The sequence below is a fragment of the Lissotriton helveticus genome, chromosome 3_1, assembly GCF_964261635.1.
Source record: "Lissotriton helveticus chromosome 3_1, aLisHel1.1, whole genome shotgun sequence".
In the NCBI taxonomy this organism is placed as follows: Eukaryota; Metazoa; Chordata; class Amphibia; order Caudata; family Salamandridae; genus Lissotriton; species Lissotriton helveticus.
The window spans coordinates 51,253,163-51,280,495 of NC_136061.1; the positions used below are offsets into that span (position 1 = coordinate 51,253,163).

The following is a 27,333-nucleotide window of genomic DNA, read 5'->3' on the forward strand; positions in this document are numbered from 1 at the left end:
TTTCAGCACAGCCCAAAGGAAAAAGCAGGTTTCCAATTTGAATGAATTTTATAAAAATACAATAGAGATGCTGGGCTCCTTTTTTATTATTAAGGATACTGGAAGGCCTAAATGTAGTATAGTAAAATCAGGAAGCTCATGGTACACAGCTCGGTGCAGAAAAAAGAGAAAGGATTTATCTATAGCCCTGCGCAAAAAAGACATCTCAGCAGTAAGGGTGGCTAGAAAGGAGTACAACAATACCATAGAAGCAGCTAAGCGGGACTGGGAGGAACACCACTGGCAGGAACTTTAAACCGCAGCCCAGTCAAAAGATTCAACTATATTTTGGGCCCTGATTAATAAATCGAGCAGAAGGGGAGCTGACCCCATCCCAAATCATATTACAGAACAGCAATGGTATAGCCACTTTTTTAAACTGTACTGCGGCGAGGCAGATGTAGCGACACCGCAAAGTAGCCAGGTATGCTTAGAAAATCCTGTTTTAGCAGACCCGTTTACAGTGCAGGAGGTTCAATCGGCCATTAAGAACATAGCCCCTGGAAAGGCTGCGGGGCCGGATGGCTTGCCGGGTGAGATTTATTTTATAATGACCCCATGCTTTGGGCCAACTTCATTGCCCCACTAATGAATATGATTGCACAGAGGCAATCTGTCCCTGATTCATGGAGGGGAGATGAAGTGGTAACAGTATTTAAGAAAGGTGCTAGAGAGGACCCGGCCAATTACAGGCCGATTAGTTTAATCGATGTCATTCAGAAAGTAGTTGGCAGGGTCATTGTCTCTAGAATAGGATTATGGTTGGAAGAAGGAAACATCCTTATGCATTTCCAGGTGGGATTCAGGCAGAAGGTGGGTACAATGGACCAGGTTTTCAGATTCTTTGCGGTATACCGGAAAACTGTGTCCATTGGAAAAGGCAGCTTATACCTGGCCTTCATAGATCTAAAGACCGCCTTTGATGTGGTGCCCCGCGAAAAGCTCTGGCAAGTGTTACACGATCTGGCCTTTCCCTCTTATCTCCTTGAATTCGTTAAGAGACTACATGAGGACAATTATGCCAAAATCAGATAGGGGAATCAGGGCCAGCTGACTGAAAAGGTGGCTGTGAACAGGGGGGTTCACCAGGGCTGTGTGATGGCCCCGACTTTGTTCTCTCTCTTTGTTAATGGGGTGGTGGACCATTTGAGAGAGGACCCGGCCGATGCCTCAGTCCTGGCGGGGAGAAAATACCCACCCTGCTCTTTGCCGATGATACCCTCCTGATGTCCAAAACCCCTGTGGGCCTTCAGAAATTGTTGGACAGGTTTAGCTTGTAAATGTAAATGTAGTTGAGCTTATATAGCGCACAGCTACCCGCAGTGGGTTTCCCGGCGCTTGCTTAGGGAACCCTTCCTGGTATTCCCCTGTGAGATAGCAGGGTATCCACAAGGTGAAAGTCAGGCATCCCGCCGCGAGGGGCCGTTGTGGAGATTAAGCAAGCTATTACCCAGAGTCGCAGAGTGTGAACCCGTGAGTCGAGGAGGCACCGGGGCGAGAATTATCGAGTCCGTGGAATTTTTAGCCCAAGACCCGCCGAGGCGGGGAATTGAACCCTGGTCCAGGACCGATCTCAGCTTCCGGGTCTGCTGCCTCTAACCCCTGAGCCACACTTCTCCACTTGTTCTGCAAAGAAAGGGGTTTGACAATTAACACCTCCAAAACTAAGTTAATGTTACTGTCCCCCTCAAAAAGATCAAGGAGGATTAACATTACCCTTAATGGATCCCCGTTAGAGGTTGTGGAGGCATGTGACTACTTGGGAGTCAGGGTTAACAACATGATGAAATGGAACTCCCATGTGACCAAAATGTAAATGTAAATGTAAATGTGGGATACTTGTAAAGCGCACTGTTACTCTACCCGATTGTCCTGGCGCTGTAGACCGCTGGGGAACCCGTCCTGGTTTTCCCTGTGAGATGGTCCCTTGCTGGGTATCTCCAGGGTGAAACCAGGCATCCCTGGCGTCTGTGGGGGGCCGTTGCAGTGATGAGGCAAGCTTAATGCCCAGAGTTACCGAGTGTGTTCCCTGGTTAGAGTAGGCACCGAGGCGAGAATTATCGAGTCTGTTGACCCTGGTCCAAGACCCTGCCACGTCGGGAATTGAACCCTGGTCCCGGGCCGTTCCCTGCTTACGGGTCTGCCACCTCTAACCAGTGAGCCTCACCTCTCCACCAAAATGCTCCTCAATCTTAAAAGAGTACCAGGAGCAATCCTGAGAGAACAATGGAGATCCATCAGCAGACCGATAGCATCGACACTTGTGGTATATGAGGTAAAGGCACTAGCCTCAGCAGTGTACGGTTCAGAATTGTGGGGTTTCGAGAACACTGTGGATTTGGTCAGAGCTGAGAACAAGTTCCTGGGAGATTTGACGTCCCTCACAGTGTCTACTCCTTTAAAGCCCCTTCTCCATGACATGGGAAAACGCTCAATCAAAGATGTAGTATGCCTCCGACCATTACTATTCTGAGTGCGGCTAAGAAGAACGCCCGAACTTGCCAACTATGTGGTAGCTCTTGATGAGCTCATTAACTGGAACAGCTGCAATAAGATCGTGTGGCTGAGTAAATTGAGGCAGTTGGCCATAAACCTAGGGCTGGAGGAGTCATGGAAGGGCCAATCCTCCCCCCAAACAAGTCGGTAAGAAAATATATTGGGAGTGGGTACAGGCAGAGGAATTACGGGGCTCTAACTGGGGGCATCTAACTGCACAGTTTCTGGAGTATTAACCAGCAAGGATGCTTGAACCTTTTTTAGACTTTAGCCAATCCCCAAGAGATAGATCACTCTACTTAAAGCTAAGGTATGGGACCCTCCCGTTAAAGGAATTCACTGAGGGATGGAAAAAGTCTGGGTCTCCACAAGCTCCATGCCCAGGTTGTCCGGCTCCCAGAGAGTCATTAGGGCATTTCTTGTTTGCCTGTAAAGCCTACGGTGGGGCGAGAAGAAGATGGCTGAAACCATTATGCAGGGAGATGGGTTTTAGACATCACAGGATGGCCCAACGCATCCTCACAACAGATACTACATCTTTGACTATTAGATGTGGGGTTGCTAAGTATTTGAGGATCGCCTGGCAGATCCGCACAAAGCTGATACAATCCAATATGATTTGAGGACTGCAAGCGATATAGGTGATTATTCCTGATGTATTTTTCTAGCACCTTAGGCCTTCTGGTTTTTATTGTAAATATGTATTTCTATTGTTTTTATTGCATTGCTCTTTGTAAACTTGATACATGAATTTAATGGCTGCTTTTTAAGATTGGAAAATGTATTTACATTTATGATAAGAGTTTTTATCGAATAAAGTTACTACAACAACAACAACAATTTAACAGAGGTGAACGGATTTGTACATGTGTTTTGTGAAGCAATAGCAAGATGATTCTTCAGAAGAATGAACTCATTTAGGACAGAGCTCATTCAGGAGGACTCAAAGGAGAAATCAGGTGTTTAATTCAAATCAAACAGTAGCAAATTCAATTGTGAATAGTGTGATTGGAAGTTTGTTGTATGTGTATCTGCTATCTTACAGGACAATGCAATTTAAAATTAAACCTAGTGACTTTGAGAGCACAGAAAGGAATGAAGACTATTGCTTACAGGTGTGCATGCACTCTTAAATGTGAATAAGATTTATTCATGAAGTGCTTTGTTTCTTGAACGGAAGGGAATTTCATATGTGTGTTTTAACAATTAAGATCCATCACACAGAACTGTTGTATAACAATGCCAGAAATACTTTTATCCATACATCATCTTTTTCTCTTACTTTTTTTTATATCATACATAAATGTTACCTCTTTCAGTTTCATCTACTACTGCAGATATGAACCAATTATACTTTAAATCAAACCACTCACACAGTTGGAGACACCTTTTCTAAGGTCAAGCTATTAAATATGAAATATGTTGATGCCAAATGAACTCCAGCACCTGGACATTGGATGTGGTATTCCAACAAATACTACCTTTTAAAGTGATTGAATGTTTTATTGGATAATAGGTCATTAAATGGCTTTCAATCCTGCAGTTTTTACATTGCTACCGAGCACGTAAATACATCCAGTATTTCATGTCTCCCTGTTAAACCCTGTACATGTACACACAAGTTTTGCACTGCCATCTGATTCAGTAAAAACTAATAAACATGAGGATAAAGCATATAAAATGTTGCTGTTTTGAATATCCAAAAATCAGGTGGGGATTGGATCACTTGTCCTGCATAACCTGGGTCAGCAGATCGTCGTGTTTGGTATCCCAATAAAAAAAACCTCAATCACGTGTCACAGATGGATTATGGCGGTATATCTTGATTCTCCGCCTCTTAATCACGTGGCAGCATCATCATAGGCTTAGTGAACGTGCTTTCTCCTCCCGGAGATATGCCCCTGCTTAGTGCAGTAGAGATCAGTGGTACTGGGGTCCTAGGTGAATTTAAAAATACTCGTACAGCCAGTGGTTGATTAAATGGTTCTGGATTCGAGATATAGGTTAAAAAATGGAATCAGTGCGTGCTGAGATCAAGTTATGAGTCTCCCGCACTTTAGTTGTCCTTTAAAAAAATGGTCGACATGTTTCAGCCTTTATTCCCCCTTTGTAGGTCGAGTAGGCTTTCTTCAGGACCAGAGTGAATGATGTGAAGAGACCAGAAGGTCTCAGGGTGAGTTGACCATTTTATACTTAATGAAGTGTAGGAAAGAGATAAACTAATCTGTTTCCCATTGAGGTCCAAAGGTACCTTTACAAAATTCTCATTAGAACTGTTTTGAATATGTCAAGAACTTTTGCATAAGTACATTGAATGGAAAGGGAATAGACCAGAGGCACATACTTGAAAACTGCTGCTAACATTTCTACCCTGGCATTATCAAAGTTAAATACACAAAAGGTGATGCAAGTAATTATTTCAAATAGTCTAAACTGCTTGCAAATATTGTGAGACTCTCAACAGAGGCCTTCTTTATGTAAATCAGTACTGACCATGCTCCTCCTAGCAACAATCCTTCCTGTAGCAGAAGGTAACTCAAACAGACTCAGATAGGTTTCAGCATTTTGAGGCCTTTTCAGTGAGGTATGACTTGTATGCTGTGATAGAGCAAAAAAGGGATCCACGCCAGGGCATACCCTGGACCACTTAGGATATCAAATCAAAAACCCAAAACTATGATGCAGAAATGCTTAGAAATAGTCTAAACCATTTGCAAATCACTCTGGGTAACATTACAATCCATTGCGTTCATCCACTTACCTACTGCAGGTAGAGGCAAGCTTTATTTAAATTGGTACTGACACTACTCTTCATGCCAGCCAACCATCCTGTACTGACTGACTCAGAAAAGGCATCCAAAAGAACCCCAGGCTGGGTTCAAACTTGTGAGGCCTCTTCAGCGAGGCATGGCTCGGATCATGTGGCACACCTTGAATCACTTAGGGTATTACATCAAAGACACAAACAGTGATAGGTGAAATTATTACAAATTGACTAGACACGAGAAATCATTTTGGATATTATTCCAATCCTTAGCTTTTTCACCCACTGTGCCACTCTAGACAGAGTCCCATTGTGTAAATTTGTACAAACCCTGCTCTTCATGGGCATAGTCCACTCCAATCCCCCAAAAAGAGGCTCCTCCAGAAGTGAATAGAAACAACTTCAGCTAGGTTTTGACATGATCAGTCCTCTTCAAGAGGTATATCTTGAATCCTGCTGCTCAGTGGGCAAGGGACCCATGTTTGGGCATATACTGGGCCACTTCAAGTGTTACATTAGGCACACACGAACTGATCAGAGGAATGTTGGCAAATAGGTTATCTAGTGGCAACAGCTCAAGGTAGCATTCTAACCCATTCTTTGTCACCAACTGTGCCAATCTAGACATTTTCATGATATACATCCTAAGTATGACGGGTATTGTGAAGGACGATGATAAAATGAAATTAAATGAAATGAAAAGACCATTTATAAAGCTCGGTAGCTACCCAAAGGCATCCTAGCACTGCAGACATAATGCTTATGGGTGTACAGTAAAAGCTATTCTGGTTTGTTAAAAAGCAGGGTTTTTAGGTGTTTGCGGAAGGTATGCAGTTTGGGCTCTGATCTCAGTCGGAGGGGGCGGGAATTCCAGAGCCTTGCCGAGTTGTGGGAGAACGAACGGCTCCCACATCTGGCTCTCTTGATCCTGGGTACCACCGCGAGGAAGGAAGTTCCAGATCTGAGCTGTCTGTTCGGGTGATAGGCGGTTATCAGAGGTTGGTTAATTATAGCGACTGTTCCCCAGAAGGCTCGATGCGCAATGCACATTGCCTTAACTTCGACTCTTTCCCTTATTGGGAGCCAATATAAGTCCTTCAGTCTGGGTTAGACTGGGAGTCGGCGGGGAATCTGAAGGAGGGTTCGAGCTGCGCAATTTTGAATGATCTGGAACTTATTTAGGGTGTCCTGGGGTGCCCCTAAGTAAAGGGCATTCCCAAAATCCACACGAGACAAGATTAAACCCTGGACCATTATCTGTATTGCACAAAATGGTAGCAGGGGAAGGATTTTACTCAGAAGTCTTAGTAGGCCAAAGCAGGTAGCTGAGAGTTTGGCTGCCTGACAGTTGAAATTAAGGGACTTATCTAGCCAGATGCCCAGGCTTTTGATCGTGTCTTTAGGCGCAGGAGCAGGTCCCAGGCAGGGAGGCCCTAGTGAGTCGATGGTATTGTTGGTGGAATTGCCTAGGAGCATGAGCTCAGTTTTGTCTCCATTCAATTTGAGGCAGGACGATGTCATCCACTCTGTAACTGCTTCCAGGCAGCTCTTCAGGCAGTTAGGGGCGGTGTGCGGAGAATTGAGAGCCACCACTAGCTGAGCGTCGTCCGCATAGGTGATAATTTTTACCCCAAAGGGGCGGACGATCTCAGCTAGGAGGCTCATGCATATGTTAAATAGCTTAGGGCTCAAGGAAGAGCCCTGCGGCACACCACAGCCGAGAGGCCTGCTAGGGGAGGTGTAGTCAACCTCAAAGACCTGGAAGGAGCGCTTAGAGAGGAAAGACTTGTAAATGTAAATGTATGTATGTATGTATACTTGTAAAGCGTACTATCACCTGACAGGCATCCTGGCGCTGTATACCGCTGTGGAACCCGTAATGGCTTTCCCTGTGAGATGCTCCCTACTGGGCACCCTCAAGGTGAAGCCAGGCATCCCAGCGCTTTAGGGCCGTTGTGGAGATAAAGCAAGCTATTGCCCAGAGTTGCAGAGTGGGACCCATGATTAGAGTAGGCACCTAGGCGAGAATTATCGAGTCCGTGGATATTGAGCCCAAGACCCCGCCACGTCGGGAATTGAACCCTGGTCCCGGCCAGACCTCTGCATCAGGGTCTGCCGCTCTAACCATTGAGCCACACTTCTCCACTTGAACCAGGTAATTGCCATTCCTGAGATTCCCATACTGCTAAGTCGATGCAATAGGATGTTGTGGCTCACAGTGTCGAAGGCGGCACTAAGGTCGAGTTGGATGATGGCTGCGGAGCCTCCTTGGTCCAGGATCCTCCTGGCCTCCTCCATCACTGTGACCAAGACGGTTTCAGTCCCATGGAGGGGGCGGAATCCCGTCTGGATAGCGTCCAAAAGGTGGTTGGATTCTAGGAACTCTGTTAGCACCGTATTGGCATGTTTCTCTAAGATTTTACTTAGCCAAGGCAACAGGGAAATAGGTCGGTAGTTGGTGGGGTTATTTTGATCTAGATTTGTTTTTTTGAGGGGGCTTTGACTATGGCTCGCTTCCAAGGAAGTGGGATCCCCACTGAAACCAGGAACACGGTCACCCAGGCGCTCGTCACCAGCCGACTGGACTACGGTAACTCCCTCTATGCCGGAACCACAGCCAAACTTCAGAAAAGACTCCAGCGCATTCAGAACGCCTCAGCACGACTCATCCTGGACATCCCCCGACACAGCCACATCCCCGGACACCTGAGAGACCTGCACTGGCTCCCCATCAGCAAGAGAATCACGTTCCGACTCCTCATCCACGCTCACAAAGCTCTCCACGACCAAGGCCCCGGATACCTCAATGACCGCCTGACTTTCTACACTCCCACCCGCCAGCTACGATCGACCAGTCACGCCCTCGCCACCATTCCCCGCATCCGAAGAGCCACAACAGGAGGAAGATCCTTCTCCTACCTGGCAGCCAAGACGTGGAACTCCATCCCCATTCACCTCCGCCTGACCCAAGACCACCTCTCCTTCAGGAAGCAATTCAAGACCTGGCTGTTCGAGCAGTAGCGGACACCTCCCCCCCCCCAAGCGCCTTGAGACCCCCGGGTGAGTAGCACGCTATACAAATGCTTTGATTGATTGATTGATTGGACAGTACCGGTGGATAGGGAGGCATTAAGTAGCTCAAGGCTCATGATGTCAGACTTCATAAGATTCTTCATAAGATGCTTCCTCAGGTATGTTGTGCCAGAGCTGTGTTATGTTTCTGTAAGGAGACACAGTGGAACTGTTTCCAGAAATGAACTGTAGCAGGTGGTCCAGTGTTGCCTCTTTGACTAGTGTTGACGCTGCCCACAAGAACTGAAAAAGTAAGCGATGCTATACGAAGGAGCGGCAACAACGCGCATCAGATCCAGAAGTCAGGCAACACCATACATCACATTTGGATGTCAGGCAACAACACATTTTGATTATAAGTCTGTTCAGGAGTGTATTCATACTTTGCAAGAAGTTTCTTTGAATGTTTTTCAGTCTAAAGCCTTCATCACGATTTCAGGTTCTCATACAGTACCACTGCAGATGCACCTGATCTTGGCTATGGATTTCCAAAAGTGATATTGAAAATAATCTGTCAGCCTTGATAATAACATGTGTAGTGAAAGAGAGCCTGGGCTCTATGGGCAACAATTTACATTGTCAAAAAAGCAAACACCTTACAGTTCAGAACAAGAATGACTTGTATAGTGATTTCCGTAGTAAATCATTACCATCAGTCTGAGGAGCAGACCTCTTGTTATTTGGCAACAGGGCCCCTATGATCCCTTAATCTGGAGGAGTCACCCTAAATTCTACATAGAATACTTTTAGAGAGTAACCTCATACACTTTTTGTTTTTAAACAGTGAAGCCTTTCACATAGTGGTCTAAGCACTAACTCAGTGGGGCCTTTGGAAGAGAGGCTAACATCACCTCCTTGAATGTTTTACCTGCCTGTAATGTGTTTTTTCAGACTGAGAGAGATGAAGTGTAATGTTTACAGTGTGATGATGGCATCCATGTTAAAACTTTTTTCTCGACCAAGGTGAGCCCGGCCAGCAGGTTTTAAAGTTCAGACCCTCCAGGGCCCAGGATCTACTGGGTCATAAGTCAGTAGGCTTTTTCATAGAGGTGACTTGCTCTTTTCATACCCTCTTACATCCGTGCTTTTTACAGTGATTGAAATAGAATTCAAGTCTCCCTTAAATAATCACACGCTTAGTATTACAAATGGCACTGTTGTGTCATGGGGGACTGTGTAGAGCAAATTGGGTTTTTGTTTCTGTTCTTGACACTGTTTTTGGGTGGTAAAGACAAGTGCTAAATATGACTAATGGGAAAAAGATAAAAATTTGTATAACCATCTACAACCTTGGCTGACCAATCAGCAATTGCTACTTTGTCGAAACCAAATGGACCAAGACCTATCTTCAGTTCCACTGCAAGGATATGGTCCCGACCTTTTCAGTTACTTAAGGTACAAACATACTGTGCATTATGATGGCAGTATGAGTTGGTAGTTTGTGGTTTTAAAGAAGTAATAAATAGATAAATTCCTACTCCAAAGGGAAACTAAAAAGAAAAGCTCCAAGATGGTCTGAAGAGCTTGGTATATGGAGTGTCTCCATGATTTAGTTACAGAACCTTGAGCTACAGTGTGACCACCAAGATTCAATGTCTGATCAGTGTCTCTTATCTTCCAGCTTTGGAATGGGTGGATACGAAGCACCGCACCTTCATTGGGTGCCTGATGAGTCTGTACTGGAGCGTTGGGTTTATGCTTCTACCTTTAGTGGCGTACCTGATCCGGGACTGGCGCTGGCTGCTCGTCGCTGTAACATCCCCCTATATTTTGGGGATCATTACCGTATGGTGAGTGAGTAGACCCATAACAGGAGAATATATGTTTTAAGTTCATCTTGCGTATTCAGGAATTTGATTCCACACCTCACTCTTCCAGTAGACCTAAATGGAAATAGAAAAGGAGATAATGTTGAAAAAAAGGTTAAAGGCAAGGGAGACTTTTTGGATCAACAAAATGAAAACACTAACATTTGGTATGAATTCAGACAGGGAACTATAAGTTTTACTTTAGGAGAATTGTAATTATTTTTCTTCTGGATGGTATTGTTTCATGATATAGAAATAGGTGGTTGGTAATGAGTACATTTTCAACACTTGTTTTGTTAATTGTGATCCATTGTTGATATATTGTTTTAAGAAACAGTAACAAACATGGTATTTCTATTCTTGTGATAATGGTGATAGAAAAGGTTTATAAAAAAATGTCACATCAATTTGGTTGTCTTTTGTGGTACATTGCTGATATCTTTGTAGTTATGTTAAGTAGTTAGTTAAGGAATGATCTTTGTTAATCATGATAATTTCACGATGAATGACTATATAATCAACCTCAAAGTGGGTTTTGTGATTAAGCATTGAACTCTACCATGATGCCCATGAGGTATGGGATTCCAATATAGAATATTCTGTTTTACATTTAATTTTTTACTTTATTGACATTTGTATTTTCAGGTTTATGTTACTTGAGTTTATGTGATTTGTAATGGATTTTTATATTTGTTGAGGTCTTTTGTATTTGAGTCAAGAAATTGTTTGGGGTCTGAGATGCAGTGCTAACCATCCAGATATGGAGTGAGTTTTTTTCTGGGGTAAGACAGTGTGCGCATTTGGTGGGGAATTTATAATGGACAAAAAAAAGGCAGCTTGTACTGATGCTTAGTTTACTATGGTGTAGTTTGATTGGGAACTTATTTTATTTATGCATAAATATTGGGTAAGAACTAAAAACTATGGTAGTTTATCAGTCAATAGTTTGATTCTTAATTTGGTATTTGGGCAATATTTTTCATGTTTTTTCATTGTGTTATCGTGTTTAGATACTCTTAACATGATGCCAAATGGATAGACCTTAAAATAAAAAGAGATTATTTATAATTCCGAATTATAAGGTAAGCAGAGTTTGCGGTAATGGTGATCATTATGGAAGGAAAGGCTGTTAATTTTAGGAAGCTACAGATTCAGTTGCATGAATTTCCACTAATCACATTGTTGGGCTGAATGGAATATTTCATATCAGGATGGAGTAATTTTTCTTTTTGTATCCAAGACATTTGGGTATTAGGAAACAGGGATGGGCAAATTATAATTTAAGATATCCATCTCAGATTAACTATTGAAAACCACAATAGAATTCATATGTTTTTTCCAATGCAATTATAATGCAAATGACTATAAATTTAATTATGCATTGGACCTTGGCATATTATTATTGTAGACATTTCAGGTTATGAAATTTGAAAGATCAATGAAATTACTGCTCTGATTTGAAGTATTCTGGATGAGAATACATTCAATACTATTGAGATTGTACAGGAATGGATTGAACAATTTATGGTGACAGGTCTTGCATACTAGTGTTTTTGATTATATGATGAATACATGGTTTTTACTTTGGACATTTGCTACTGCCGCTATTTTGGCTTATGTTTGAATGAATTGACTGTGTGTTAATTTCAGGGACAGGAAGATTTTACAATACTCTTTTCAGGGCATTGAAATGTTTCATACTATGGAAATGTGATTTATTTTCAAAGCAATGGGGACTGATATGGAGTTCTTTATTGGACATTTAGTTATTTCTCTAGTTTAAATATGCATTTAAATTCAATAACAACTTAGAAAGGAGAACTTGATATCTAATATTAAATGAATATAAGAACAGTTGGGAGGAGTTTAAGAAGCACATTGTGACACCTTCTTGTGACTTTTTTCAAATTGACAACGTTTTCAACGTGCTTCTCTTTAAATTATAAATAGTGTAACAAACAGGGATAATTATCAATCATTATTTGATTATTGGTTAATTGTTGTAAGAACTGATTATTTATGTTCAATTATGTAAACGTTTTTTTCAATGTAATTTCTCATATATGATGGAGATTTTTGTTAAGGTTTATGTTGTTTTCATTTAACAGAAGAAGCAGCAGTGTTGTGAAACATGCATGCTGTGCTAATCATATAATATTAATTTAAAGAATGGTATTATGATTAAGGGCCTGATTATAATCTTTGCGGATAGGATACTCCATCGTAAATGTGACGGATATCCCATCCACCATATTACAAGTTCCATAGTATATAATGAAATCGTAATTTGGCGGACGAGATACCTGTAGTGTTGTGAAAGAGTAACCCTGTTCGTCAAGATTGTAATCAGGCCCTATGTTTCAGAATGTCGACTTGTTTCTAAATGAATTCATGTTTGTTCATTGAATATTACGGGCTGATTATTTTCTAAGGAGTTTTCTTCACAGATCATTAAGATTATATGTCCGTATGGACAATGCACCAGGTGATTTGAGAGCTAAGCACAGGACTAAAATTGATTGTTTTAATACACTGTTACTTCAGTTTCCTTAATTCCACAGGTGGATTCCTGAGTCTGTGAGGTGGCTGTTGACCAAAGGCAAGGTGAAGGAAGCACACGCCGAGTTGGTTCGATGCTCTTCAATGAACGGCCAGGCACACTTGTCCTCCAACATAAACATGGAGGTGAGTAGAGTCTAGCTCTAAACTAAAGTGATTATACATGAAACTGATCATCTGTGATGATTCATTCTTTATTCACTAACATTTGTCTTGTTGGTTCACTTGTGAGGATGAATGTCAAGTACCTTTCACGTGGACTTAGAGATGCAGTGAGTTGAGTGATTTGTGTGAGAACTATAAGTTACCATGGAACAACCAGATCTTTAATGTTTTCTTGGATTGTGAATTGCAGGGATGTAGATCAAGAGAATTCTGTATTGCTGCAGTAAAACAAAGACATTTCCAAAACATATACCATCCTTGGTGGTGCAGAGAACTGTAATAAGAGCTAGGTAGCCTGATTGCAGCTAACTGGATAGAGTGTGATATAATTTACCCCATAAAGTGGGGAGGATGGATGATGGGGTGGCTGTACCATGAAGACACCAGTATACACTGCAGGGAATGGTGGAATTAGTTATCCTGTCACCTGGGCACTAGTAGAGGTTATAGAAGAAAGAGATTACTTTTTGTAAATGGGAATAGAAGGTGAAAGGCTTTAAATTCAGAAGTCAACGGTGCATTCGTCATGTGTCAGCCTGCTGTTCATTTCATCAATTTGATTAAACACTTTCTTTAACACTTATATCACATGTTCATTGACAGGTTTTCTACATGATTTAGGTAGTTGCCAGCCAAGTTCAAGGACTTCCAGAAGTCCTTGGAGTTCTATGAGTACACCTCAAGTGGTTGACTTTATCACTGCCACGCACAATCCTCATTATTAGGGTAGGACACGACTAACTGTTCGTGGCTGTTGTGCTAAAGTTTGGGTTCTAGATCATTTTACAGTCCTCTCTGTGATAAATCTGCCGCCTTTTTCCACATGTAGTTTGTTATGACTGAGCTCTCCCAAATCCCCCGCATGTACAATGAGTTTGACGTGATGCTTGGATAAAATGGGAAGCAGTCCCCAGTATATATGTATCCCCAAAGACTATAGGGCTCTCTTTAAGTTTAAGGCTATTCAGACATTTGCTGTCTTTCACTTACTGCATACCCCCCTGTTCTACTCCCTCCAGCACCACTGACACTGTAGCCATTGTGAGGTAAGGGTATGCGCTCTTGAGCATGTATTTACTAGGCTACTTTTTGAGAGTTATTATCACACTAAGAAGAACCAAAACATATAAGACCAAAAACATGCAGAGACTGGGGGCCTGATTCACAGAACTAACTTAAGACAAAATCCTAAACTTACTACCATTTTGGTATTCACAGAAGGCACTTACTCATTTTGGTATTCACAGAATGCACTTACTCATTTCGGTATTCACAGAAGTTAGGAGTCCTAACTTTAGGACTCTTAAATGCCTTCTGTGAATACCGAAAGTCTTAAAGTTAGGATTTTTCTCAATTTAGTAGTAGTAAAGTTAGGACTCCTAACTTTAGGACTCCTAAATGCCTTCTGTGAAAACCGAAAGTCTTAATATTAGGATTTTTCTCAATTTAGCAGTAGTAAAGTTAGGACTCCTTACACTCCTGATTACACTCTTGGATTCCAGTGTTGAACTCAAGAAGTGGACACAGATCCATACGTGGAAGTAAATATGATGTAAATAGCCTTCGGCTGCCTACTTGACTAAGATTTCATGTGTCTTAGTCAAGGCTTCCCAGTAACACAGGCCAGGTTCTTTATACTCACACAGTAATAGGTAGATGAGGCCTCCAGGGGTCTCTGCCTCACCCTACTTAATTAATATCTATACCAGTTATCTTTGTATAGTTTTTCCCAATGGAGTGTTGAATGGGTGCAGCCTCACGGTGTCTATAAATGTATAATTTCTGCCGCTATATGATCACATAGGCTGATAGCCTCATCTGTAAGTGTGGAATAGAAGTGAACTCAGCACACCTGTAGTTCCTCAGAGCACGGCCTCACTGAAAAAGTCTGAAAGAGATACAGAGTGACTAGGTCATCTGAATATCTTACTGACACTAGGACCTTGGATTTGCTAACATCATCTGGCACTCAGTTGACACAAGAAGAACAGTTCAAATACTGACCAGAGATAGCATGACCATGCCACAAGGTGCACGTGCCTTTTGAACCAAGTCAGATAAGATACTGGGTGGGGAAGTGTATGATAGTTTGTTAATTGTGAACTGTGGCCAGACATATAATCTTCACAACCAGGTCAGCTTTTATAGTCTAGGGGCTGTGCTGAACCCAAGGAGGAGGGAAATCTGTAAGATCTGTGCTTAACCTTATGGGTGTCTTACATGTAAGAAAAGGAAGGTCATGGCCTGGCAAGTGGGTGCACTTGCCAAGTCGACATAGCAGCACCAAACAGATCGCCGACACTGCAGTGGCAGTTCTGAGTTACATTTACAGGCTACTCATGTGGGTGGCACAATCAGTGCTGCAAGCCATCTAGTAGCATTGATTTACAAGCCCTGTGCACACTAAGTGCACTGTACTAGGGGTTTCCCAGTAAACCAAATATGCCAATCATGGAATTACCAATCCATAAATACAATTTACAGGGAGAGCATATGCACTTTAGCACTGATTCGCAGTGGTAAAGTGCCCAGAGTCATAAAACTAACAACAGGTCAGAAACAGAAGGCCAAAAAGCAAAATGTCTGAGGATAAACCCACTGGACAAGCTAGGTCTAACAGTGGCCGATCGATTGCGTACCTGGTATCGAAACTGTAGAACAATCTACCTGCCGGTCTGGGATTTCTATAGTCAGTAGCCAGGTTAAGGAAACTTCTTAAAACCAACCTTATTTAATACCTGCACTAATCTAAGGTTCACTATGGTACATCGGCTGGTGTTGGTTGCTTTCAGCACGGGGATACCCGGTTGAGTAGACATGCGCTTTATAAAAAACAATGTAATAGAATACAATGACATCATCCAGCAAAGTAAACCTCAATATACTTCATAAAATAGCATTTAATTTTTTTTAATAAGTTAAGGAGACCAGTGAGAGACATACAGCTGAGAGCTCGCTATAACCTTATAAACTACTACACTCACATATCACCCAGGAGAGAGTTCCCAGTTAATATTTACATCTCTTGTAAACAACTATTCTAAACACGAATGACCATAGTAAGATGTTTAACCATGCAATGCAGCTCTGTGGCGCTTACTGGAGGTACCTGGTTGGTAAGTTGCCCCTCAGCGACCCTCAGGATTCAAGGGGACTTTATCCCCCAACTTAAAATGCCCACAGGTCATGTTTTCACACATGTCATCGTAGGCCCCCGCTGCCCTATTATATACTAGTGCCTTACAGAGGAGGTCATGCTAATCACAGGGGGACCCCAACGCATAGTGTTCCCTAGTGTATGTAGGTGTTTTCACTGTATTCTAAGTGTCTTTTAACATAGCACTGGCTCTAGGACTGGTTAGTCAGACTCAGTTACCACGAGTATCCATCTGAAAAAGTTGAGGGTACAAGATGATTTTGCAACAAGGATTCTTTCTGCTCCTTTGTTTGTTCTTTCTGCACGTTTTCTTTCTTCCTGCACTTTTCTTCGTCTTTGAAGACTTCTGTTGCTTCTTTCTGCATTTATTTTTTTTCTTTCTGTGCATTCTTTCTTTTTTCATCACATGTGCTACCTCTGTAGGCATAGTTAGAATCTAGCATTTAAAAAACCTTTGAAATTCACTTAAACAACCATAGGTTTCAGGCATGTTATAGTTAGGAATTTGCATTTATAAAACCTTAGAAATTCACTGAAAAAAACATTGGTTTCAGGGGCGTTATAGTTAGCTGGACATTTCACTCGTACAAAACCATTGAAATGTCCCTGTTATAGTTAGTTCAGCTAACTATACCTTGTGCGCCCACGAAGCACTGCTGATGACGTCACATATTACATCACTCATGACATGGTCAGTGACATCACTCATAACATCCCTGATGGTCCAGTTGAAGGCATTCGCCGAAACGCGTTGACCGTCCTCTTTTGCACTAATGGTGTTGTAAAAATAATAAAAATACCTCTACTTTGAAGAATCACGTTTGGATTCCGTTTGTGCTGTGGTGAATTCGAGCTGCTGGGCTGTGTACAGGAGCCCGGCAGGGTTCGTTTCTTTTCTGACAAATATATATATATATATATATATAGATATATATATCTATATATATATCTATATACATATATATAGATATATATATCTATATATATATATATATATTACCTACTGGCGGTCGCTAGTAGGTAGTTATAGTTAGGACCTAGTTTCAATAGGAAATCCGCAACATTCTATTTGGAATAACTTTGGCGCCGGTCTATGAATCTTCGCAAAATTATCCAAGAAGATGGCCTTCTCCGCTCCGCTACTTCCCTAAAAGTTTGGGGGTGATTTGTCAAGCGGGGGCCGAGAAAAAAGGGGGGTCCAAATACATGTTTTCCCAATGCAATTTTCCATAGGGACCTTTAGACACGGCTACAGCCTGAACTGCTGAACGGAATAACACCAAATTTGGCAAAAAGGTAGAGTTTGGTTCGCAGATTCCGCTTTATGTTAAATGGTGTAAATCTGTTCAGTAGTTCCTGAGAAAGTCAAAAGTAAAATCATAGATATATCTATAGACGAAGTACCGTACGCATATCCTCCCGAGCACGAGCTTTATGCTAATTGGATGTCAACAATCCAAACCAGGAAGTGTTGGCAGACATTTTTCTTTTTTTTTAAATCGCGGGATGCGCGTAGGGTACGCGTACCCTGCCGATCCCCCCCAAAAAAACGAAGCGCTGGCTCCTGCGCATTCATGTTAATTAGCCCCCGGGGTGCCAAATCCCAGGGACTTTTTAAAAATACAGTGTGGGGGGGCCCAATCCCCCCCATGCAGCCCCGGGGACAGCCACCCCCCTCGGCTTAAATGTATAATGGGGGGCCTCCAAGGCCACCCGAGCCCCAGGGACCGCCACCCCGGGACTTTAACATGTGGTATGCTGGGGGACTCACGGCCCCCCGCAGCCCCGGGGACTGCCAACCCAGAGGGCTTCTTTAAAAAAAATAAAACAATTACCAAACCTGTGTGGGGGGGGCTCAAGCCCCCCCACATGCCCCGGGGACCTCCACCTCCACGGGGCACTACATATTTAAATTGAGGGGTCCGTGATGGACCCCCCAGCCCCGAGGACCACCACCCCCTGGGTCTTTTAAATGTTGGGACGGGGTGCACGTGGCCCCCCCTCCTGGAGCCTTCTGGTGGCCCTGGGGACCGCTACCCCCCAGGGCCAGCTCCTGCAGTGTGACACCGCTGTTTGCTATGGTAGGGCAGTAGGTCATGAGTGATGTCACTAACCATGTCATGAGTGATGTAATATGTGATGTCATCAGCAGTGTACTGCGGGTGCGCGAGTTATAGTTAGCTGATCTAACTATAGCGGGGGAATTTCAATGGTTTTATTTGAGTGAAATGTTCAGCTAACTATAACACGTGTGAAACCTATGGTTTTTTCAGTGAATTTCTAAGGTTTTTTAAATGCTAATTCCTAACTATAACGTGGCTGAAACCTATGGTTTTTCAGTGAATATATATATATATATAGGCAGAGTTTGCACCTCAATCTTATAGTGTTTTTGTTGAAAAGGATTTCTCGTGCTACTGATTTCTTCACACCGGTGGTATCTGAAAGGAGTGAGAGGTATTGATCTCTTGGACCGTTGGGCGTGATACTGAGTGTACGCTTGACCCCTGGGTGTGACACAGGGTGTGATTACAACTTTAGGGAAAACAGATTTGGACATGGAAAACTAGGTGTAACTTGTGTGTGACTAAGAGGGGCATGAGGTTCCAGAGTTATCTTTTTTTTGCATCTATTACTATTACCTTTGTCCCGCAGCCGATACTGGCAGACTATCAGGCTCACTCGGTACCATGCACCGCACAAAGCTTCCCCTATTTACAGGATTGCATGCACAAGGAGCAGGCTAAGACATTTTTTGACAAACCAATTTTTTTGTACTTTTCCTCTGTCAACCTTGTTGAGTTGCTGTAGGGTATATGTGATGTTATGGCGCCGTTATTTAATGCAAACTGTATTTTATGAAAAAGTTCATATCATGCAGATACTGTTCTAATATTGTTTTTGTCACCTAAATTGCAATACTTCATATGCATTGTTATCTTGTGTCTATTGAAATGTTCAAGTTGAATTGTTTGATGCATCTATGAATAGTCCTGAGCTCATATACCGTAAAATTGTAAGAGTGCACGGTTGTCCCTATGATTAGAACAAGCAAAAACTCCCAAAAGGTTTGAGTCGTATATTTTGTCCACAAACACACTAACATTTTCATGAATTCCCCATTGAAACACATGGAAACCAGGTTTCCTACCCAGGTAAATAAACGTAATATGTTTTGCTGAGAATGGCACGTACACACCAAGGCATATACATTTCCCTGGCCTAAGTACGGAGCATTCAACACTAACATAATTGAAAATACTAAAACACATATAAAAACTAAATATACATGTCAAAGGAGAGACAAGAGAGAGGCAATATTTAAATTATGGACCATCTTCAAAGAGGCCAAGAGTGATAGCTCTACAATGGTGTTATTATATGAACCTTCAGCACCTCCCCCACCATATTCAGGAACGGAGGTGCTCTCACCAGCTCCCCGGCATTAAGATAGTCAAATCCAATAATAAAAGAGGCTGATGTGCCCCCCACAGACAGTTAGTTCTAAGCAAGAGAAAACGAAGGGTTAGCAAGCCCAGCCGCTTCCAGCGCAACCCAAGTTCCTCGAAAACCTCCCCAAAACTCAACCTTCCGCCTATCACATCCAGCACATAGGACCTCAGTAGCAAGGAAAACACACACTCCCACTGGCTCTAGTGAACATACACCAGTGACAGGGAAGTTTGGGGCAGTTCTTGATAGTGATACAGTAAGTGAGGGAGAGAAAGGGAGCTCCAGTCTCTTAGGAACGATGACATGGGTGAGGCTACAGGATTTGCCCAGGTTGTCGTGTAGCTCCTATAAAAAGTATACAGGATCTGCACGTTTAGACAATGTACACTGTAGGATTGGTGTCAGACTGACTCTGATCACCCCCACCGGGCATGTTGACCTTTTGTACCGACTAGTTCACAGTGCATCTAGAATCTCCTCTTACCAAGGAGAGAATAGTTCCTGGCAACCATCGAACATGACAACCCTGTACCCTCAGGACCGTGGAAACAATATACTACCTTTCGCTCAGTCACTCGTGCTTACTTAGTCTGTCTCAGAGAGATACACAGAATAAACAGGCTGGGTGTTTTCAATAAGCATTTATTCAACAGGGATTATTGTGGTGTACAATAGATGTGCCGCAACAACCATTAGACAGTATAAGATATAAATCATTAACAGTACTATAAAGGTAAATGGATGCTATAGTTCTGCCATCTTACTATTATCATGAATATATCCAAGTATATAAAATACATGATAAAAAGATGCATACTCCTACGATGTCTCCCTAACTAGATGTACCTAAATGTACCGAGCTTGTGTGTAGGCGTTAAGCCAAGGATCCCTCTAAGATTTAGTCAACCCCATTACCTGAAGTGAGAGACTATGGGACCCCGTCCAGGTCTTGAGCTTAACACACACGAGGAATGTTAGACCACTGCGAGCTGGAGTGTCTGCATGCAGGAACCTTAGAGTCTCTGATCAGTGTGCCGGGCAGGAAGTCTCAGTCTCCTCTGTCTATATTAGCAAGATGCGATGTATAAATACCCGTACTTCTCCCCAGGGGTCCTACCCTGCTATATTAGTGTGTTGGCCATAGGATGATGTCAGACATGAACTTTATACATAGATATTATACAGGAAATGGTAGCCCTGCTGTGCTTCCAAGAATCCTCATGCATAATTTATGAGATTTTGGTAAAAGGTAAAAGGTCAGTCCCTGTAAACCGTGCCAAGTGTTATGTAGAGAAGATTATAGGTGAAAGGTAATGAAATTACCAAGGCATATATTATGGTACCTATATGGAATATAATAAGGTAGCCAAGGAGACAACAGAAAGTTAGTTTGATGGCAAAGCCAGGCCAAAGAGGAGAGCACGTAGCTTAAGCTTAGGAGGCAAACTAAACGGGGTGAGGAAGAGAGGCGTGAGCTGAGGCTAGCGAGAGACAGCACGCAATGAGGAAGCACAGCAAGAATACAGGGGAGTGCACCCTCCATCTGAAGGAAGAGGGAGTAAGTTCAGGGCGCAGAGCTGGGAAAAATCAGAGACAGAAATAGATGAGAGGCTTTTTGCAGGGATCAGAGCCTCACCATTTAGGCGATAAAGGAGAGGGGCTGACCTCAAAATAAAAGACCCACCTGAAAAGCTGGAAACATAAGATGACGCCTCTGTGTGCACATGTGGGAAGCAGGGACAAGGATGCATTCTGCTCCTCATGGGTGCATGGCAAGAATAGACCTTCCTCCAGGCTCCTAATGGCTCACAGGACTGAGGACAGGGACCAATATGACAGACCTTAACCTAAGGAAGGATCATTTGAACAAGAGTACATGGCTGTAGTGGAGGATTGTATCTGGCATGGAGGGGGAAACCACATGTGACTCCATGCCTAAAAAGATGGGAACGCTATGAGGGAGAGAAAGTCATAATGTCACATGAAAAAGGTATGTACCCGTTACTAAAGAGGGGTGCGGAAGGGATTTGTAAACGCGCCATGGTCCCAGATTGACAAAGAAGGGTTGAGATAAACGTTACTGACATTACTGGATGGGGCAGGGAAATGGATTCCAATCCTCGAAAAGAACACCGCAGGTATCAACCTAGGAACACGATATCACCCAAGCATGCATTCCAGCAATTATGCTACTGGGTTTACTTCCAGCAGGCACTGAATATGGACAGCCCTGAGATATTCCCTGATCACCCAGATGTAGGAGGGTTAATGGCGGAAACCATGCAGTCTGGGGAAAGCATAAGCAGATTTCTGAGACGATAGCGGCTGAGAGCTTTGACTGACGCGCCTCCTCGCCAAAGGCCCCACTCCGCTGCTGACCCCTCAATGTGGGTTTGGCTGGCCACGTCCTGGGGGGAGGGCAGCCTAAAGACGGGGTAGGACAGTGTCCCAAGAAATGTTTAAAAACAGACTTTTGGGTTTAGCGGGCCAAAGTCACAGGGACGAGTTCCAATCACCAAGTTAAACCACATCCAGGGCAAATGTTTCCTTCATGGCGGTTAGTCCCAACAGTGCCTCGAAAAATACAAAAGCCTCCAAGGCAATGAAGGCCCCCTTTCAGTTCTAAAACAAAGCGGTCCTTGGTGACAGGAGCCAGGATTCCCGTGCACCTGGGATGGTAAAAACCCTAAAAAACACCACAGCACACGCACAAAGAGCCAATAAAACTGCAAGGAATCCGCATGATGTTGTGACTCCTCCAGTTGGGGGGTTCCCCAGGATGACCAGGCATCACAGACTTGCAGAAGCAGTCTCTTTTTTATTTCTGTTGTCACCCACCAGACCTTTTGCAATTGTTTGATCAAAAACCCTGGGCTCTACGCTTCTGAGGTTACAAGGCAGAATATTGACTTACCCGGCCTTCTCCTATGCTTCATGAACAATCACGTCTTGTTCCAAAGCCCCTTCACCGTGCACCGTGCTGTACCCTTTCAAAATAGCAAAAGGAGGTGTGCCAGTCCGTTGGGCATCACACGACGAAAGAGACCCCAGCCACAAGCTGGGGACTGCGGGGCCACCAGTGCACTGTGAAGAAGTGGGGTCTGGGCCGTGGGAGAGGAGGGTGCCCAGGAGTAGGGATCCCAGATCTCCACTTCTGCTCCAGAAGCATGTAGGGCAACTGTTGTGCTCACCTCCATACGAAGCATAGCTACTGACCGGGCACCAAAGCTCGCAGGCTCCAGCAAAGGATAGCAGTTGGCCCTGACGCTCTCCCCTGTGTGACAAGCGAAGGACTATAGTACGTGAGGTTCAGGGGAATGCCCAAGACCAGAGACATCCCTTAGAATTATTAGGAAAGTTTCCCGTTTCTTTTCTACCCCTGCTCTAAAAATCATCGTGCTGGCCATGGTTCTGTCCCGTATAGACTATGGTAACATAGTCTATAATGGGGCCCCGGCGTATGCAATCCACCGCCTGCAACTGGTACAGAACCAGGCGGCCCGCCTGATCTATGGCCAGCCTAAATACCATCGGGCTACCCCACTGCTCAAAACCCTGCACTGGCTTCCAATAAAAGAACGCGCCCTTTTCAAGCTCGGCTGCCTCACCTATCAAGCCAGATCAGGCACTGCCCCTGAGTTCATCTGCTCGGCCATTAAGCCCTACCTTCCCGGCAGAGAACTCCGCTCCACTTATTCGGCTCTTCTTGCTATTCCCCGCTTTAAAAAACAGAAAGCGGGTGGATCCAGTTTTGCTGTCTTGGCTCCTACCTTCTGGAACTCCCTCCCTGTCACCCTGCGCACTTCTCCTTCCTACCTCCTGTTCCGGAAGAACCTTAAAACCTTCCTTTTCACGCAAGCCCATCTGACATAGACCCCTCTTGTCACCGCCGCCCACCGTCCGCCATTAGCGCCATGAAACCGCCTGGTAAACGAGCGCTGTACAAATGATTTTAAATTCAAATTCAAATTCATGCACCCAAAGCTAGCCCCAAAGGACGGTGCCAGATATCACAGTGTGGTCAAGTTCAGCTAAATCCTGGTACCTGGAAAACTGGAAAGCACAAGGGAGGGCCACACCACAGCATACCACATGTCAGGGACAGAGATATACATGAACACGTGATCCTGAGACATGTTACAAACACACGCATGGACTCTGTTCCCTAGTAACCATGCACACACTGACCCTAGTCATTCCTGGAGATCAACTATCTGGCTTGCACCAACACCAGTTAAAGAAAAAGACAACTTTGCTATATCAAAATCATGACAGAAGATCTGTGGACTATTTTGGCTGGCTCAGTCAGAGACAATTCCGGAAGTATTCAGACTGTTCACAGATGCGCAAGTATCGGTGGTAGGGTCTATTTCCTCTGTTATGTTTCATATCGGTACTCTAATTTAGGTCCAGGGAACATTGTACCCTTTCCCTACATCATCTCCCCTACATTAAACATAAACGTGCCTTATAAGGACATAACTCCTAATAAGGATTGATGCCTTTTATGGACTAAACATTTCACCTAGTTCCATGCAGAGGGAGGGTTTTTCCCAATCAATACGGCTAAGACGTCTACCCAGGGGGTATACTTCACCTCTCCTATCTATGCACAAGGTTTAATCCCATACATCATCCTCATACTAAACAATGGCTAACACAAGCACAAGGACTGTATAAATACAGCACCTCTTGTTATCAGTAGTTAGAGGGAACCGAGACTTCAAGGCCGACTCACTGACCAGAGACGCTGAGGCTCCTGCATGCAGTCACTCCAGCTGACAGTGGTCTAAACATCCCTTGTGGGGTGTCCAACTCAAGACCAGGACGAGGTCCCACACTTTCATTATTCAGGTAATGGGGTTCAACTAAATCCTAGTGGGATTCTTGGCTCTTAGGCTTATTAGCTCTTTCATATCTACTCGCATGCTAGGTACACTTAGGTACATCTAGACAGGCATCTTCGGAGTATCCGCTTTATTTTATAAATGCATTTTACATTCATGTATATGTTCATGACTATTGCAAAATGGTAGAACTGTACTATTCCTTTTTATTCATTGTACTGCTGATATTATTGCTCTGCTACTATATTTTACAGTAGAAGAACAACGGTGCAATAAATTCTTATTGTAAACACACTTGACTGGTTCTTCCATGTATCGCTCTGAGACCAAATGAGCAAGCATGAGTGACTGGGTGAAAAGTAGTATATTGTTTCGACTAGTCTGAGGATTCAGGATTTGTTATGTTCTGAGGATGCCAAAAACGAATCTCTCTGATAGAAGGAGATTCAAGTGGCCTTGTGAGCTAGCTAATGCAAACAAGGCCGACATACGCGGTGGGGGTGCACAGAATCAGTCTATCACCAGACCCACAGTGTATGTTATCCAAAAGCGCAGGTCCTGAATGGGTACTATAGGAACATGGCGCCACCATCGTTTGGTTTGGCACTTATTTAACAGTAGAATCTGAGTAGCTCAGTCGTGCTTATTCTCAGAGACCCCTACTCGCAAAAACCAGAGACGTCTGGAGTGGGTGGGCACAAAACTCCGCCACAGCTGAGTAGTCGAGATATCCTTTTACTGGCTGATGGTTAATCAAGCTTGAAGGACATTTTTCCCCAAATTGTGCAAAACACCTTATCTTAATTTCCTTGGACACTTATTCAGTGTCTTAAACACAATTACTACCGAAATAGGAAATTTAGACCAGGCACTTAAACACTCAGAAGGTGAGGAAGATGCCAATGCAATACTTATTGCACCCAGTGTAAGACACACGCTGACAGTTAAACACGTCAAACATAGGTTACCACCCAGAGGAGGTATAGTAATATTAGTAATAGAGGCACACGAAGATTTCCAAACAGAGGTATTCTATTCATGGGTTACATTCCCAGCAGCAAATGCTGCCGCAGAAACATTTCATTATTACAGACATGAAGATGTCCCAGCGGTCTACACTCCGTTTGAGGAGATTGAAATTCTGCTTATCTACCAGGAACATATTTTCTGGTTAATGGCACCCTACCCCACACAAGAACAAGACTTGTTCCTTTAGGAAGACCAGGAGCAACATGGCAGATATTAGCGACCCAAGCATCACATCCTGACATTGACACAATGCCACCTGATGAACTGCTTGTTCAACACAAAGAGTTGATAAAACTTTAGAGACACATGGCACAATTTGTCATGAGGACACTAGTGGTCCAACCTACAGTAATTACACCAAATGCAGCTCCTACACAGATCACAGCTTCTAAAATTACTCCACAAACATTACACGCCACAATGGGTAAATTGCCTACAAAACGTGATCAAATTCCATTCTGGTTAGCTCAGAAAATAACCCAGTTAGAAGCAGTATTCCCAAATACAACACCATTTGGAAAACACATTTTTTTTTGTAGAGTTTTATATAGCGCGAACTAGACCCGAACTGAATCAGGTATCAGAGCGCTTTACATAGCACCAGTTACGTTACATGAGGACACTCATTCATTTTTAGGCACAGGGAGATTAAGTGATTTGCCCAGAATCACAGGAGTTTTTTTTTTCTTTTTGGCGTCGTTACCGAGACTCGAACCCAGATCCCCAGGTCCGAGGTCGAGCGCCCTAGCCGTTAGGCCAACTCCTCTCCCCACAGTTTGGTAACAATCTGATTGCCCATGGGGATTACACCACAATTAGAGAATTGTACATCTTGAGGTACAGTCTTTGCTGCCATATACACCAGAACTCATGGTATTGCTTCATTAGCAGTGATACAAGATGTATTAAGAAAAATACAAAATGAGTACGGAGCAGAGCCAGCTCTAAACTTAGGGATGAAGTTATTAAATAACTACAACCAGGTATCAGCCATAATACTAGCTAGAATTAAAGGGGAAACAGCATCAGTGGCAATCCGCCAACACCTACGTGAGTTCTCTCCATTAGAACAGGTGAATGAACTACCAAAAATAATTGAAACTGCATACGCAGAATTAGGCTGGGGTAGTTTGGGGGGAAAAGCTTTAAAACCTCAATTACTGGGCAGTCCTGAAAAAAGACACTTCTAAGCAGACACCTACTTCTTCTAAAAAGAAGAGGTACAATAAAAAACAAAACTCTAAAGACAAGAGATCTCAGTCCCGAGGTAGTTCTCCTCTACAGGAGCCCTCTGAAAAGAGGTACAACCTTAGGAATAGGGATAATATTCGGAGACCTGACATGTATCAGGATACACATTCCTCTAGTTCCTTTCAGGGCTCAAAGAAATGCTCCAAAAGAGAAGGATAGTCAGAAAATAGAGAGGAGCGCACACAGTCCAGAGACAAGCAGCGCGCTCAAGACTTTACTTCTAAAAAAGAAGATAAGCAAAACTCAAAACTTCAATTTAAGAAAAAGAAAGTTGCTGGTCTGAAAATCAGACATGACCAGAATTCTGAGGACCCAACTTCTAAACGGGGAATGGGCTCTGACGATGCTGGACAGCGTGGCAGAAGTAACAATAGCTCATCAGAGCCTGAAGGAATTTCTGGTGACAGTGGACTTGAAAGATTACATCACGGTAGAAACACCAGACACCAGGAGGAGCGTCCCACGTAAGTTATATGAAATAACACTTCGGATGGAGGGGGACAAGCCAAGGAAAGTAAAAGGTCTTTTTTGGAATAACTTATCATCTGGTTAAGACATCCTGTTAGCAGAACAAGACTGGCCACCTGCATTTGTAATTGAGTGCCCCAGAGGAGAAAGTATCATTTTTCCTGCATTTTCCGATCATGTTCCCATTCACCTTAAGCGTACATATGCATGGGAGTGGGCAGTAGC

The 27,333-nt window shown here is 43.4% G+C and overlaps 1 protein-coding gene across 1 annotated transcript in view; it reads left to right on the forward strand.

Annotated features, from left to right (window-relative positions):
• The window catches only part of LOC144824399 (solute carrier family 22 member 7-like), a 259,657-nt gene that overhangs the window by 103,771 nt on the left and 128,553 nt on the right, over window positions 1–27,333 (forward strand). The window contains exons 5-6 of the mRNA XM_078683509.1: window positions 9,993–10,161; window positions 12,741–12,864. Coding sequence (XP_078539635.1) covers window positions 9,993–10,161; window positions 12,741–12,864 — 293 coding nt within the window. The remainder of the gene's footprint in view (window positions 1–9,992; window positions 10,162–12,740; window positions 12,865–27,333) is intronic.